The 17,037-nt window shown below is 41.2% G+C and overlaps 1 protein-coding gene across 9 annotated transcripts in view; it reads left to right on the top strand.

Moving 5' to 3' along the window:
* Positions 1-17,037, top strand: part of arap2 (ArfGAP with RhoGAP domain, ankyrin repeat and PH domain 2) — a 461,240-nt gene that overhangs the window by 224,356 nt on the left and 219,847 nt on the right. For all 9 annotated transcript variants that reach the window (XM_041205604.1, XM_041205793.1, XM_041205626.1 and 6 more), the window contains 3 exons: positions 3,192-3,391; positions 5,170-5,255; positions 15,837-16,016. In XM_041205604.1, the coding sequence (XP_041061538.1) occupies positions 3,192-3,391; positions 5,170-5,255; positions 15,837-16,016 (466 nt within the window). The remainder of the gene's footprint in view (positions 1-3,191; positions 3,392-5,169; positions 5,256-15,836; positions 16,017-17,037) is intronic.

Here is a 17,037-nt window from a genome sequence, read left to right as displayed (position 1 = left end):
GTGGTGAGAGCGAGGTCATTGAATGTTTTTAAGGCAGAGATAGATAGATTCTTGTTAGGCAAGGGAATCAAATATTATCGGGGGTAGATGGGAATGTGGAATTCCAAACACAAACAGATCAGCCATGATTTTGTTGAATGGCGGAGCAGGCTCGAGGGGCCGAACAGCCTGCTTCTATTGCTTATGTGGTATGTGGCTGGAAACACACACACCTCATTGTCATCTCAGGTCCTTTTTATTGTGAAAGTCTTATAACACAAATAGGATTCTGACTGTCATTTTGGGTGAAAATGGGCAATGGACCAATGTTAAAAGTTGAATTATCTTTTGTGTGCCCCTGAGAAGCAGGAGTATTCCCCCTGGATTCACAAAAGTAAGCTGGGTTGTTGCGTTGGCAGCCATCCATCCAGCCATCTATCCATCCATCCATCCAACTCACAGCCGTGTAACTTGCTAGTCGCTGTCCCACTCTGATCTAAAGGCTTCAATTAAGCAAGCAGCAAATTGGTATACCTGCTGGCTCCCCGCAGCTCGCCAGCCAAACTGAAATGAAGTTAGGCCCTCAAACTCACAGGAGCCTCTTGGATGCTGGAGTGGGTGGCCAGCCAATGTGCTCTGCTGGTCAGCTGTGTAAAGTCCCTGCCATGCAAGTCTGCTTTGTTTACAAGGAAACATATTGGGGTTGAAGAGATTGATTCATCCATGGTAAGGAATCGATGCTGTTTTCATAGCTATTTTGTTGTTTTATTAGTTTGGGTTACAGGAGAGCAATAACTGTGTGACAGAGCCATACACACACTGTATTAAAAACAGTTCATTTATTCCAAGGACACAGTAGTGAACTGATAAAAAGATGGGTTTGTAATTCTGCTGTATAAATAAGGGGACTGGTTTTAATGTGTGTGTGTAAATCAGCACTTTGCCATGACTTGCTGTTCTGTGATCTAGCTTTTTAGCTATATCTTGAGCCTGGTATCTGATGTCCTATTCTGATTCTGTTGCAAGCAATTTCTACATTGTTAGCTTTATAGTACTTTGTTTTACCACCCAGTTATGTGGTAAGCTTATTTTGAGGTGTGTAAGAGCAGGGTATAGCTACGATTGATCTGGAGTTGTTTCGGGGTGGACAGTAAGGGGAGAGTTGGGCACTCATGATAGAAATCATGCATTTTTCCCTCGATTTTAGTTTGATGGCTTCTTTATAAAATTCAACTGTTGTGCTTAGTTGAACATTTAGATAGAACCAATGTTTTTTTTAACATCAAGCCTATCCCAATGCAGTGTTATAAATCTTGTCATTATGGTCTATCTGGTAATAGGTTTGAGAGGGAGTCTAGAGCAGAATTTTCAAGTATGTACAGATTTTATGATTGGTTCAGTTTGTATTTGGCTGACTGTTCTATTTTTAGTTTGAGAAGCTAGTTTTTAGAATCTGAATTCCTGCAAAGAGGAAAATGAGTAATCCTGAGCAGCAGTTAGCAGTTGGAAAATCCTTTGAGATGGGCGGTTGGGAAATCTCAGAGACGACAAAGGATGTTTGAAAATCTTAGATTAATCTTATGTAAAGAGGAGGGAAACGTTGTGTATATTTAGAGGATGAGCTTTGATTTATGGGGTGGAATTTACAATACTGCCAGGGTGTCAAATGGGTGGCATCACTGTTGTACATCCCACCCAGTTTCCCTTTGCATTGCCTGTAATGGAAAAGAAAATCAGCTGGAATATAATCCATTGCTGCTCAGAACTAACCATTAAAATCCATTTGTTGGGATTGGGGTCAGGTCAGCTGTTAAAATTTTAAAACCTCAAAACCAACCTCACCCCAACTACTTCTGGATTTCATGGAGAGGGGAGAAGAAATGGGCAGGCAATCTGCTCCCAATAAGTGGCTTGCAATTGAAATGTTTTAATTAAGCTGTCGGCCTCTGTTTTTACCTGTTCTGCGGGCTCAACTGTGGCCAGCCAGGTTTCCCAAGCCTTTGTAAACCCAACAATTGAAGGGAGGCGAGGGCAGCCTCAGGGAGGGAGTAAGGGCTTTTGCCAGGAGGATTGTTTCTTCTGAGCCCCCCAATTTTACGCCCCATCAGACCCCCCCCCCCCCCACGCACCCCCCAAATTACCACCACCAAGGGGCCAGGGATCAGACCTACCTGGTCCAATGGCCTACTCGGGAGTCCTGTCTGCCCGACTGAAAGCTAAGCCTGTCAATCAGGCTGACTTCTCAATGAGAAAGCTGTCAAAGAGAGAAAAATATGGGTTAGAGTTAAAATTCCACAGCTTCAAGGAAATCTGGATGTTCGGGTTTCCCATCTGAAACTCCACTCCCATCTCTCCTGCGTACATAACCACCCCTGTCAATATTAATCTTGTATTATTTTGTCACTGAGTTATTTAAATAATCTTCTGCAATGTAACTTAATATAATTTATATTGCTATTGTATTAACATGCCTCTTCATTATTTTGTAACACGCTTGTTTCATATTGAAACCTAAGTTGAGATCATATGTGATGCTCTGCTGCTTTTAAAGACTGAAATAAGATCCAATCGATGTACATGGTCATCCAGTACCTGACAACAATGACCAGGCAACTGTTACTAAAAACTCACCTAGATCTTAGGCCGTGTTAGATAACTTAAAATAAACAGGAAGTTGGAACTTGCCCAATAGAGCTCTCTGAGGTATGGGAGCTGATATAATCCAGGGTAAGAAAAGTTGGAAAGTTCTCAAAAATGAAATATTCACTTTTAAAAGATTGCTTTGATGGATTGTGGTTCTTATTGGGGATATTCTGTTACTGGCTACATGCCAGGGCCCTCAGAATAGCTTCACTCAAAGTTTATTCAACAAATGTTATGCACTTAATGTTTGGGCAACTGTATTGTAAATAATGGCAGCGTATTTTGTTTAAGTTCCTACAAATGCCAAAAGATCCAGAGAGAACAAATTAAATACTTTTAACTTCCCAGATAACTAATACTGAAATATTTACAGCAGCTTTATAACTGTTTGTGGGATGTTAATGTTATAAATGGTGCATATGTTGCTTTACTGTAACAGGCTGGTTATAAAATATTGCCGATGTAAGATGGGTACTGCTCTTCCCAGTTTTTTTACCCAGCTAAATTAATGTGGCTTTGTACTAATAGACTGGATAATTTAAAATTAAATGGAAAAATCAATGTTTCAGCTTCACAGCGGAATCAGAACGAGAGAAACAAGAATGGATTGAAGCTATGCAAGGATTGATAGCAGAAAGCCTTTCAGATTATGAAGTGGCAGAGAAGATCTGGTTCAACGAGTCTAACAGAAATTGTGCAGATTGCCGTGCACCAGATCCTGAATGGGCATCCATCAATCTAGGTGTTGTCATCTGCAAAAAATGTGCAGGTAATGAAAGAGGACAAAGGGAAACAGCACAATTCATAATATCTTCTTTTGTACTGTTGAAGGTATTCCACTTGCAATCATTTAGTAACTCTAGAGTATGTCTTGTTCTGTGGCCATAAGTTAATGCTATTTTTGGTCAGGTAAATATATTTGCTAAGAATTTTCCTTGTTCTCGCAATGGGTTGTTGTAACTTTGATGTAAAATCACCTGAACCCTAGATGAACAGCATAACTGGATTTCCGGCAAAATGATAATGGCTGATTCGGGGAACTCGCCCAGAAATTCCCAGTGGTTGTCTTTAGGGTAAAACTTCCAAAGGTTGTTTTTAACCACCAGTAATATCAGCACATTCTGGGCAGCATTGACTAGCTCAAAAGATTGGAGGCTTTTAAACGCTAGGTACATCCAAAGTTACTTATGTTCTTCTTTTCCACAATCTTTTTCACTGGTTCAAGGTTCAGTTCACCAGTTCAGGCCTTGCCCAGAAAACTGGTCACACTCCCAGTTCAAATTGTGAGATTCCACTGATTTCACAAGTTGGACAAATTATGCAAATTCTCTTTGGCATTCTTGTAAAAATTTTTTCATGTCAAAGATATTTAAATTATCTTGAGCTGACTAGTGTACACAAATGAACCTATTAAGTGGTTTAATTTAGGTAGTTTAAGTTATTTTCGGTGGTTTATTAATCTCCGGATATTTATCAAAAGTGCTTGCGTTTTGTGATCAATTCATTTTCACATGAATAAAACTGGCCCAGGTTATTGCTCTTAAATGCATAAAGGAATAATTTTTAATGAGGAAAATAAATTATCTCTTTGTATTGCACTGGCTCATGGAAGATTTTTTGTTTGTGATTATGCAAATGATCTTTATTGGCAACTTGAGCTGGAACCTGCCTGGCTCATGCTGGGTGGCCAAAGCGGCAACTCTTACCTTAGAATATCTGTCATGTTGAGTCTTTTGCCTAGATTGTGATCATAGAGCCCACGGGTAATTTTGTTCTTCATGGTTACCTTTTTATTTGCTTGCATTTTTCTCCTTTCTTAACAAGTTATTCCTCATTTTCATTAATCATATATAAAAACATTTTCCCAAGTTTCAGTTTTTCTTTCCAATCATATTCTGTCAAAAAGAATGACATTTCCACGTCCTAGCAACAGCGAACTCAGAGATACTGTCATTGCGCCAATGCTTTGTACTCCAAAGCAAACGCCTAAACAAAATGAAATTTATCATCTAGCAAACAAATAAAAAGTAGACACAAAAAAATCATGTTTACCAAATTTGTAAACTTGCCACCAATTACCTTGCCATCCCCACCGCAAACTGAATGAGGTGCCACACAATCCTGGACATAAAAGTCGTTACTCTAATTAAGATAGAAAATTTAATTTCGCAGTTCAATAAAAAAAAAATTCGAGAAAGCTCCTTGTGCATTTAGTGGCAGCAGCAATTTGGTGCTTCCTAAAAAAGCCATTATACATTTTAAAATTGGCTGGAATTTTATATTTGATAGGTCAAAAATGTAATTCTTTTTGAATTAGAAGTTGGAAGATAATTGCGCTGGCACAAGAGATTTGTAAATTGAAACTTAAAACACCTCTTTACTTAAGAAAATGCATTCTTCTAACTTGGAACAGTTTTAATGACACTGAAAAGTTTTTTTCCTGAATGCTGAAATTCAGCACTAAGCAATTGAGTAAATATTGATTTTTCAGTTTTTGTTAATCTAAACAAATATTAATATCATATATTTATGTTTAAATAAAACCAGGTCAGCATCGATCATTGGGATCAAATATTTCCAAAATTCGAAGTCTGAAGTTGGATACTAGTGTTTGGAGTAATGAACTTGTTGAGGTAAGGAATCCCGTACTAACAACTGGAATTAAAAAAAATATTTTATGTAATTTAATAGTAATATAATTTTTTTTTTTAATAAAGTGCATTTTAACCAATTAGCCCATCTACTTTAGTTGAGCTTAACCCTGCTACCCTCTCCTTACAATATCCCACAATCTCTTCTTTGATCAGACAGGCACACTTTTCCCTTGACCAATATATATTATTTGCTTCAGTAGCCTTGAGCTAGTTTATGTACATTTAAAACAAACAAAGAGAAATGTAACAGGGATTATGAGACCATCAAATTCCAAATGGCTACCAGTCCTCTCAAATATAAGGCATCCTAATATACTGACCCAAATATTCTCCATGAGAAAATCCAGGAAATGCCACAACTGTCACTTTTCAAAAATGTTTGGGTGGTTTCCCACCACTGACTCATCAGCCAAAGACCAATCTGAAACAACCATCTTCATGATGGGTGCTGCCTCATATAAAACAGAATGGGGACAGGCTACTTTCTCTGTAAGAATGTCATTCCAATCACCTAGCCTGATGGAATAGCCTTAGAGCTACTCCACTATCTGTCATGTAAACTCAACCACTTTAGATTTTAAGGTGTCTGGCAAAGGGCCACGGCCTGGAAGTTCAGGATCTTCCCTGCATCTAGTATTATGGCATCAAGGAAACATGGGCAAGGAAAACGCCTGCTGATTACTACATGTTATCCTCCGGCAGCTGATGAATCACTACTCCTCCATTTGGAAGGAGCACTGAGCAAGGGTGGGGTCCTCAATGATCATTGCCGGAGTTGCTCCATAGTACCACTACTGATTTAGCCAGCCCAGTCCTGAAGGACATATCTGTGAGACTGGGCTAGCAGCAGGTGGTGAGAGAAGCAACATCAGCAACAGAAATGTATTCAGCTACAAACTGTAACCTCACAGCAAGACGTATCCCTCACTCTGCTATTTTCATCAAGCCAAGGGACCAGCCCTGGTTCAGTGAGAAGTGTAAGAGGCCAAGTCAACACCTTAAAAATGAACTACCAACCTGGTGAAGTTACAACACCAGACTACAAACATGCTAAATAATGGACGTAGCATGCTTAAGACTGAGCTAAGGGATTCCACAATTAACAGATCAGACTAAAGCTCTGCAGTCCTGTTACATCCAGTTTTGAGTTAAACAACAAATGGGAGGAGGGTGCTCCACAAACATCCCTATCCTTATTGAAGGGGGAGCCCAGCACTTTTATGCAAAATACCTGGCTGAAACCTTTGCAATGCAACTTTAACCAGAAGTACAGAGTGGATGATGCATCTTGACATTCTCCTGAGTTCCCCAGCATCACAGATGCCAATCTTCAGCCAGTTTGACTCACTCCACATTATCAACAAATGCTGGGCTCTGCTAGGGCCATTTGGCACCAGACCTCATAACAATGTTGGTCCAATCATGGACAAAGGAGCTGAGTTTCAGAAGTAAAACCAAAGTGACTTCAAGGCAACATTTGTCCAAGTGTGGCATCAAGAAGCCCATCAAAATTGAAGTCACTGGGAATCAGGTAAAGCTCCACTGGCTGTAGTCATGCCTAGCAAAAAGGAAGATGGCATGGTTGTTGGAGGCCAATTATCTCAACCCCAGGACATTGTTGCAGGAGTTCCTCAGGGTAGTGTCTTAAACCCAAACATCTTCAGCTGCTTCATCAATGACCTTCCCTCCATCATAAGACCATAAGACACAGGAGCAGAAATTAGGCCACTTGGCCCATCGAGTCTGCTTCGCCATTCAATCATGGCTGGTAAGTTTCTCAACCCCATTCTCCCGCCTTCTCCCCGTAACCTTTGATCCCCTTACCAATCAAGAACATATCTATCTCGGTCTTAAATACACTCAATGACCTGGCCTCCACAGCCTTCTGTGGCAATGAATTCCATAGATTCACCACTCTCTGGCTAAAGAAGTTTCTCCTCATCTCTGTTCTAAAAGATCTTCCCTTTACTCTGAGGCTGTGCCCTCAGGTCCTAGTCTCTCCTACTAATGGAAACATCTTCCCCACGTCCAATCTATCCAGGCCTTTCAGTATTCTGCAAGTTTCAATCAGATCCCCCTATCCTTCTAATTTCCATCGAGTATAGACCCAGAGTCCTCAAACATTCCTCATATGTTAAGCCTTTCATTCCTGGGATAGATCTCGTGAACCTCCTCTGGACACGCTCCAGGGCCAGAACATACTTCCTGAGATACGGGGCCCAAAATTGCTCACAATATTCTAAATGTGGTCTGACCAGAACTTTATAAAGCCTCAGCAGCCCAACCCTGCTTTTATATTCTAGTCCTCTCGAAATAAATGCCAACATTGCATTTGCCTTCCTAACTACTGACACAACCTGTAAGTTAACCTTAAGAGAATCCTGGACTAGGACTCCCAAGTCATAAGGTCAGAAGTGGGGATGTTCGCTGATTATTGCACAATGTTCACCACCATTTGCAACTCCTCAGCTACTGAAGCAGTCCATGCCCCATGCAGCAAGACCTGAAGAACATTTGAGCTTGGGCTGATAAATGACAAGCAACATTTGTGGTAGGCGATGACCATCTTCAACAAGAGACAACTAACCATCTCCTCTTGATATTGAATGACATTACCATTGCTGAATCCCCCACCATCAATATTCTGGGAGTTACCATTGACCAGAAACTTAATTGGACCAGCTATCCAAATATTCTGGTTATAAGAGTTCACAGACTGGGTATTCTGTGGTGAGTAACTTACCTTCTAACTCCCCAAAGCTTGTCCATAGTCTACAAGGCATGTCAGGAGTGTGATGTCATTGAATACTCTCCACTTCCCTGGATGAGTACAGCTCTAACAACACTCAAGCTCAATACCATCCAGGACAAATTGATTGGCACCACCTTAAATATTCACTCCCTCCTTCGCCGGTGTGCAGTGACAGCAGCGTGTACCACCTACAAGATGTGACAACACCTTCCAAACCTGTGACCTCTACACCAAAATGACAAGGTGCATGGGAACACCAACACCTGCAAGTTCTGCTCCAAACCACAAGCATCCTGACTTGGAAATATAGCACCATTCCTTCACTGTCGCTGGGTCAAAATCCCGGAACTCCCTCCCTAACAGCACTGTGGGTGTACCTACACCAGATTGACAGGGGTGGTGGTTCAAGAAGGCAGCTCTTCACCACATTCTCAAGGGCAATTACGGATGGGCAATAAATTCTGGCCTTGTCAGTGCCCACATCCCATGAATGAATAAGAAAAAAAAAACAAAAAGGGACAATGCAATAGAAGCTGTACACACCGAAAGAATGACTGCTTATTTCATGCTGATTGTCCTGAAGAACTTTCCACAGCCAGAGGTGACAGAATGACTAAAGCCTGTATAACATTTACTTAAGCTTCTTTATTTTTTTTAAATCTTTGACAGTTTGGACTTTTTCCCTTATTGTTTATCTCCCTAAATTATATTATGTCGCTTGAATTTTTTTCCAATCTTTATTATATCACTTATGTATTCTTAAATAACTATCATTTACCTGATAAAGTTCTGCCTGAATTCCGTATTTAGGGCTTTTAAATTTGTAATCCTAGTTTTTGAACACCAACAGCATAAAGAGTAGCTCAATACTAGCAATAGCAACAGCTTGTATTTGTATAGCACATCTAACTTAGCAGAATATCCCAAGGTGCTTCATGCGAACATTATCAAACAAAATTTGACACCAAGCCTCTAAGGAGATATTGAGACCAATGGCCCAAAGCTTGGTCAAGGATGTAGATTTTTAAAGAGTGTCTTAAAGGAGGAGAGCAGAGAAGTTTAGGGAGGGAATTCCAGAACTTGGGGCCGCTGAATACATAGCCATGCCTGATGATGCAATTAATATCAGGGGTGCTCAAGAGGCCAAATTTAAAGAAGCACATATCTCGGAGAGTTGTAGGGCTGTAGGTGATTACAGCAATATAGAGGAGCAATGCCATGGAGTGAGTTGAAAACAAATGTGAGAATTTTAAAATGGAGCCATTGCTTAACTGGGAACTAATGTAAGTCAGCAAACAGCAGGGCTTTGTTACAAGTTAGGGCATGGGCAGCAGAGTTTAGGATGACCTGAAGCTTACAGAGAATAGAAGATGGGAGGCTGGCCAGAACGGCACTGGAATAGTCAAGTCTAGAGGTTAAAAAGACATGGATTAGGGTTTTGACAGCAGGTGACCTGAGGGAGGGGCAGAGTTGGGGGATATTAAATAGTGGAACTAGACGGTCTCACTGACATTAGTTACCATCTTCATAATTTTGCACACTCCTATTACATCACTTACTACTTCCCTCTTAGTGAAAGTCCAACATTTTCTCTAACCTCTTGACAACAGGGAATGCAGTAACATCTTGCTTTAATGTTGTATTCTGTAAAAGCCAATAATATTTTTCCAGTAGTTTGTTGACTAATATGTTTTATAGCTATATTAATTCTTTAGATTTGTGTTTTACTCTCTGTGTTGGGCTCTACCACTGCAGCTTGAAGCAGTTGACTTGGATACTGCTTCCCTAAATGTACTGATACATTCACCAATCTATGTAAACCCACATCTGGAACTTGCTCGTGTGTGTAGGTGACTGATAACAAAATGATTTTCATTCTTTTGCCCACAAGAAGTTTTGCCATGATTCATAAACCTGCTTCCTCACTATGGTTTCCACACACAGGAAAATGAAATTGAACCTTTATAAAATTTCTATCGTTAGTAATACAACCTTCATAAAATATTAAGAAGACTGCTGGCATAATGTTACTCATCTCTCCCAAATGAACTTGAGCTCCTCTGAGACAGTTCTGCAGTCTGTTCAGTTACATGATTACATATTCACTCTGACCAGGTAGTCAGTACAATAATTAGACAGTATGCTTTAGAGAGACTAAATGGTAATAATTGACTGCTAAAGGTGACTACTATAGATTTAGCTAGAGAGGAAGTGTCTGATAGTGCCCAAGAAGCACTTAATAATTTATGCCATGTTTTAGTGTAATGATAACTTTATATTCACAGCATGTCTTATGACTCACTGATTATAGCTGTACTGTACCTCAGCCCACAGTTATGTTGACTTTGTGACTCACAAATGGGGAACCATTTTACTTCAAAATGTGAACAATAGAAAATGTGGAAAGGGTTTGGAACATTGCAGTCAAATGCCTGGTTGGCGTAGGCCCACAACACCAAATGGATACTTGAGCCCAGATTTTTGTCCCTTGGCTGAGTTCGCCAAATCGGGAGATGACCCAGCTCGGCAAATCCGACCTTTGAAAATGTTCGCCTGTAGGTCAGATTTTTGGTCAAGAGGGAGAGGGCTGAAATAGGAATTCAGGCAGGCCATCTGGGAATTAATCTGCAGGCTGCTGGATGCAGAGACAGGCTGCAACATGGTCTGCTTCTGTGCTCCGGCACGGTGTTTAAATAAATGGATATATATTTTTAAAACCCCTCCAGTCCTCACTCCCTATGTCACATCCATGCCAACCCATGGCCCTCAACCACCCACATGACCCCTATGCCAACTTAGTGCCAACTCATACCTACCCTTGCTGCCCACCCACCATCCTTTGCCCTTACCCTCTCCATGCCACCTCAACTAGCATCCTTAGACAGATCCTTGACAGCTTTGACACTTCCTGGACAGGTTTGATAGCTGAATAGCTCTTTTAACACTTTCTTGAAAACTAGACAGTTGCTGGGCAGCTCTTTAACTGTTATTTGGCAGCTTGCCTGTTCTTTGGCAGCTGGACGATTCCTTGACAGCCAGACAGTTCCTTAACAGGTTATTGACAGCTGGACAGTTCCTTGATAGCTGGACACTCAATGACAGTTGGACTGTTCTTACCAGTTCATTGACAGCTGGACAGTTCCTTGACAGCTGGGCAACTCTTTAACAGTTTCTTGATAGCTGAACAGTTTCTTGACAGTTGGACAGCTGTTTAGCAGTTCATTGACAGCTGGACAGTTCCAATGAGTTTGTGCGTAAAAATTGCATAACCATGTTCACTTTTAACAATCCCAAAGGACGTCTTACCTCTCCCAAAAGCGTCCCGGGACCCTATCCAAATTGGTACCTTACCTCTTCAAAGGGGTACCCTGGCTATCCATAAGAATCCACCAAGTTCAGACCTCTCTTGCCTATTCTTATTTGCACACTCTGGATTCAACACACCTGTTCTTCCAAACTGCTACTTTAGAGGAGGCAGCTGGTGATGACTCCAATCCCACCCCTGTAAAGATGGGAATTGCCAGGTTTGCGGGAGTGACTTAGAAATTTTGGCCAATTCTGGCATTTTCACCACAATGCAGAGATTCTCCGTCATGGTGAAAATCCGAGCCTGACTTCACACGATTTGGTGCTATATTAGGCACAGTATCAATCACATTCTGAAAACAGATGATCAAAAATATACTGCTATACTTGAAGTGAATGCAATATTCACACACTGGGCCTTGTCAAACTAAACATTAAAGTCATATGATACAGGGGAACATATGAGCTGGACAGGCCATTCAGCCCTCAAGTCTGCTCCACCATTTAACTAGATCATGGCTGGTCATCTGCCTTAGCACCATTTTCCCGTGCTATCCTCATATCCCTTGATGTCCATGAGTATCTAGAAATCTATTGATCTCTGCTTTAAACAAACTCAATGATTGAGCTACCACAGCCCTCTGGGGGAGAGAATTTCAAAGATCCACTACCTGCTGAATGAAGAAATTCCTCTTCATCGCAGTCCTAAATGGCTTGTCCCCTTTGTTCTGAGATTGTGACCCCTGGTTCTTAAGCCCCCAGCCAGGGGAAACATCCTTTCAGCATCTGCTTTGGCTAGCCGTTTAAGAATTTTGTAAATTTCAATTAGATAACCTCCCATTCTTCTAAACTATAGAGAATACAGGCCCAGTCTTCTTAATCTCTCCTCACAGGAGAGTCCCACCATCCCAGGAATTAGTCTGGTGAACCTCAGTTACACTCCCTCCATGACAAGTACATCCTTCCTTAGGTAAGGGGACCAAAACTATACACAATATTCCAGGTGTGACCTAACTAAGTTTCTGTACAATTGTAGCAAAACATCTTTACTCCTGTACTCAAATCCTCTTGCAATGAAGGCCAACATATAACTGCCTTCCTAATTGCTTACTGGACCTGCATGTTGGCTTTCAGTGACTTATGAACAAGGACACCCAGGCCCCTTTGGACATCAACACTTCCCAAACTCTCACCGTTTAAGAAATATTCTGCACCTCTGTTCCTCCTACCAAAGTGGATAACCTCACACTTATCCACATTATGTTCCATCAGCCATGTTCTTGCCCACTCACCAAGCCTGCCCAAATCTCCTTGAAGCCTCTTTATATCCTCCTCACAACTTACATTCCCTAGTTTTGTGTCATCTGCATACTTGGGAATATTACATTTGGGCCCCACATCCAAATCATTGATATAGATTGTGAACAGCTGGGGACCAAGCACTGATCCTTATGGTACCCCACTAGTTAGAGCCTGCCAACCTGTGAATGGCCCGTTTATTCCTATCTGTTTTCTATCCATTAACCAATCCTCATTCCATGCCAGAATATTACCCTGTATTCCATGTGTTCTAATCTTGTTTGTTAACCCCCTCTGTAGGACCTTATCAAAAGCCTTCTGAAAATCCAAATAAACCACATTCATGGTTCCCCCTTGTCTATTCTGTGAGTAACATCCTCAAAAAACTCCAACAAGTCAAACATGATTTCCCTTTCATAAACCCATGTTCACTCTGCCCAGTCAGATCATTATTTTCTAAGTGCCCAGCTATCACATCCTTTATAATAGATTCCAGCATGTTCCCTACTACTGGTGTCAGGCGAACAAGTCTGTAGCTCCCCGTTTTCTCTCTCCCTCCTTTCATAAACAGTGGGGTTACATTTGCAACCTTCCAATCTGCAGGTGCCATTTCAGAATCTGTATAATTTTAAAAGATGCATCCATTATCTCTGCAGTCATTTCTTTCAACATTCTGGGATGCAGATCATCAGGTCCTGTGGATTTATCAACTTTGAGTACCACTAATTACTCCTATACTACTTTTTTACTAATCCTAATTTCTTTCAGTTCCTCAATCTCACTAGTCCCTCAGTTTGCTATTATTTGAAAGATTTCTTGTATCATCCACCATGAAGATAGACACAAAGTAGTTATTTAACTCCTCTGTCATTTCCTTATTCTTCATTATAAATTCTCCTATTTCTGCTTGTAATGGATCCATCCACATTTCTCTTAGCTAATCTTTTCCTTTTTACATAGCTATGAAAGCTTTTACAGTCCTTTTCATGTTTCTCACTAGTTTACATTCATATTAAGAGTGAGGGAAGAGTGACTACCCTTAACATCAAGATAGCATTTCACCAAGTGTGGCATCAAGGAGCCCAGGCAAAACTGGAGTCAATGTGAGTCAGAGGGGAAATTTTCCACTGGTGGATTCATATTTAGCACAAAGGAAGATGGTTGTGGTTGTTGAAGGTCAGTCATCTCAGTTCCAGGACATCATTGCAGAAGTTCCTCAGAGTAGTGCCCAAGGCCCAACCATCTTCAAGTGCTTCATCAATGACCTTCCCTCCATCATAATGTCAGAAATGATGATTACACAGTGTTCAGCACCATTTGCGACTCCTCAGACACTGAAGGAGTCCATGTCCAAATGCAGCAAGACCTGGACAATATTCAGGCTTGGGCTGACAAATGGCAAGTAACATTCACGCCACATAAGTGCCAGGCAATGACCATCTCCAACAAAAGAGAATCTATCCATCTCCCCTTGACATTCAATGGCATTATCATCACTGAATCCCCCACTATCAACAACCTAGGGGTTACTATTGACCAGAACCCAAACTGGACTAACCATGTAAATACTATGGCTACAAGAGCAGGTAAGAGGCTAAGAATCCTGCAATGAGTAATTTACCTCCTGACTCCCCAAAGCGTGTCCACCATCTACAAGGCACAAGTCAGGAGTATGATGGAATACTCCCCACTTGACTGGATGAGTGCATCTTCAACAACACTCAAAAAGCTGGACACCATCCAGGACAAAACAGCCCACTTGATTGGCACCCCATCCACTAACATTCACTCCCTCCACCACCGATGCACAGTAGTAACAGTGTGTACCATCTATTAGATGCACTGCAGGTACTCACCAAGGCCCCTTAGACAGCACCTTCCAAACCCACGATTGCTACCATCTAGAAGGACAAGGGCAGCAGACACATGGGAACACCCCAACTGTAATTTTGCTTCCAAGCTACTCACCATCCTGACTTGGAAATATATTGCTGTTCCTTCACTGTCGCAGGGTCAAAATCCTGGACCTCCCTTCCTAACAGCACTGTGGGTGTACCTACATCATGTGGACTGAAATGGTTCAAGAAGGCAGCTCACCACCACTTTCTCAAATGCAACTAGTGATGGGCAATAAATGCTGGCCTAGCCAGCGAAGCCCACATCTCATGAATAAATTTTTAAAAATCATATTCTATTCTCCCTTTTTTTTATCAGTTCCTTGGTCCTCCTTTGCTGAATTCCAAAAAGCTTCCAATCTTCAGGCTTACTAGTTTTTATAGCAACTTTATAAGCCACTTCGTTTGCTCTAATACAATCTTTAACTTCCTTTGTTAACCATAGTTGATTCACTTTCCTGTTGAGTTTTTGTGCCTTGAAGGAATGTATATTTGTTGCAAACCATGTATTGGTTCTTTAAATGTGAACCATTTCCTGTCTACCATCATACTTTTAAAATACTTTTTACAATACACCACTGCCCACTCGCTCCTCATACTTTCATATTTCCTTTGTTTAGATTTAAGACCCTCATTTCAGATTGAGCTACATTGTTTTCATACTTAATGGAAAATTCTGACATGTTATGCTCACTCTTCCCTTAGGGTTCTTTCACAGCAAGATTAACCCTCTAATGCAGACACTGCATTTATAGTGTCAGCTTGTTGATACTTCAAAGTATTTTATTGAAGTGAATGGGAATAGTCTCACTGGAATGTTTCATCTGTTTTATTAAAATGATTGCTTCTCTCACTCCTTGCCCCGTCCCCAAAGTTTTCACTGGCTCGATGCTGGTCAGAGGAATTGACATTAAGCCAACATAAAACGAGTATCACCATGATTAGGCTTGTGTTTGTGGATCTGCTTGAATTAATGCCATACCAAGCTCAACCTGGAATGAAATATGAATGGATGTGCAGTCTTCTTTACTGAAGCATTTAGAGGCTCTGCTGCAAATCTGTTTTCCGGACAAACAGCCAATCTCCTCACTCTCAATGGGTTCTACACTATTGGCTGAAGTTCAATGTTCCAGCAGCTATGTTACTTTATAAGTAGGCTTGCTTAAGGTTGAAACTTCAGCTGCACAATAGTTTAGGTATAACATGTTTTAAAAATGAAAAGTTGAATATTGAAATTGAAAGCAAATAAAAATATTTGTGCCAAAGAGTTCCAGTGCCTAATGTCTGCGTCTCTTGGTTGAATTGCAGCTTTTCATTGTGGTAGGAAATGAAACAGCCAATGCTTTTTGGGCAGCCAACCTCAAAGCAGGTGAAGAATTGGATATGGATGCTCCACCAAACCATCGCCTCGAATTCATCACTCAAAAATACAAAGAAGGAAAATTTCGAAAAAAACTCTCTTTTTTAAACCAGGAAGAACTAAACAAAGTAAGCAAGTTATTCCCAAAATGAGTTCTGCAGTACTTAATGTTTACTGAAATGGTCCCTTAGTAATTAAGTCTGTACTTCTTTGGTAAATATATTATGGTGAGAATTTTCTCTCCGTCGTGCGGGCTGGGTGGGAGCGGGTGCGGAGCCGATCGCCGCCCACGATCAGCTGCGCACTGCCATTTTAAGTGGGCGAGCCAATTAATGCCCGCCCAGCATGATGCACACTTGGAAGCGGTCAGCATTCCCTGTGCGGGTGGGGGGGTGGAGGGTGAGTCGGGGCCTGCGCTCTTTCGCGCATGTGCACGAAAGAGCACAGAAACCTCCCTGAGGCATGGAGCTCCCTTGGGAAGATTAATTTTATTGTCAAAAAGTGAAAAAAAAAAGAAAAATTATTCAGACATGTCCCCCCCAGGTGACAGCATCACATGAGCTGGGACATGTCATTGAATTTTAATTTAAAAATTTTATTTAATTTATAAACCCTTTGTGAAACCTCATCCTGCCCGTGGATGAGGTTTCGTGAGAAATGCGAAGGGCGCCAGGGCTCTTCGCCTGCCCACCAACCTTAAGGTTGGATGGGCAGCCCAGACAATCAGTTTAATTAGTTGTTAAATGGCCTTAATAGACCTTTGACAGTTTGGCAGGCGCACAGCTGACTCTGGTGTGCACCTGCCAAACTGAAGATTGGAATGACTCGCGGTGACATTGGGATACACGCCCGATGTCAGTGCGCATCATTTTATGCGTCAGTGAGTGGGGCCCACCCCCGCACGCCAACCAGAAGATTCAGGCCTTTAAAAAACATTGATGTTGTTTCATGTTTAAAAAAGCAGCAAAATTTCAAGTTTGTTATGCACCTTATTTGCTCACTTGATTTGATGCAAAACAAACTAACATTGGCTTTTTCATCAACACAAGCTGGTAATCTCTCAAATATGCTGCTCCCTTTCTTACACAACAAGATAAATGTTAAGCCTGTGCTTGTACCTGTAAGTGAATTGCCATTTTGTTTTGTCAT

Source organism: Carcharodon carcharias, chromosome 1, assembly GCF_017639515.1.
Source record: "Carcharodon carcharias isolate sCarCar2 chromosome 1, sCarCar2.pri, whole genome shotgun sequence".
NCBI classification, from domain to species: domain Eukaryota; kingdom Metazoa; phylum Chordata; class Chondrichthyes; order Lamniformes; family Lamnidae; genus Carcharodon; species Carcharodon carcharias.
The sequence above is the reverse complement of the archived record's forward strand: the minus strand, read 5'-3'. Positions and strand labels throughout refer to the sequence as shown.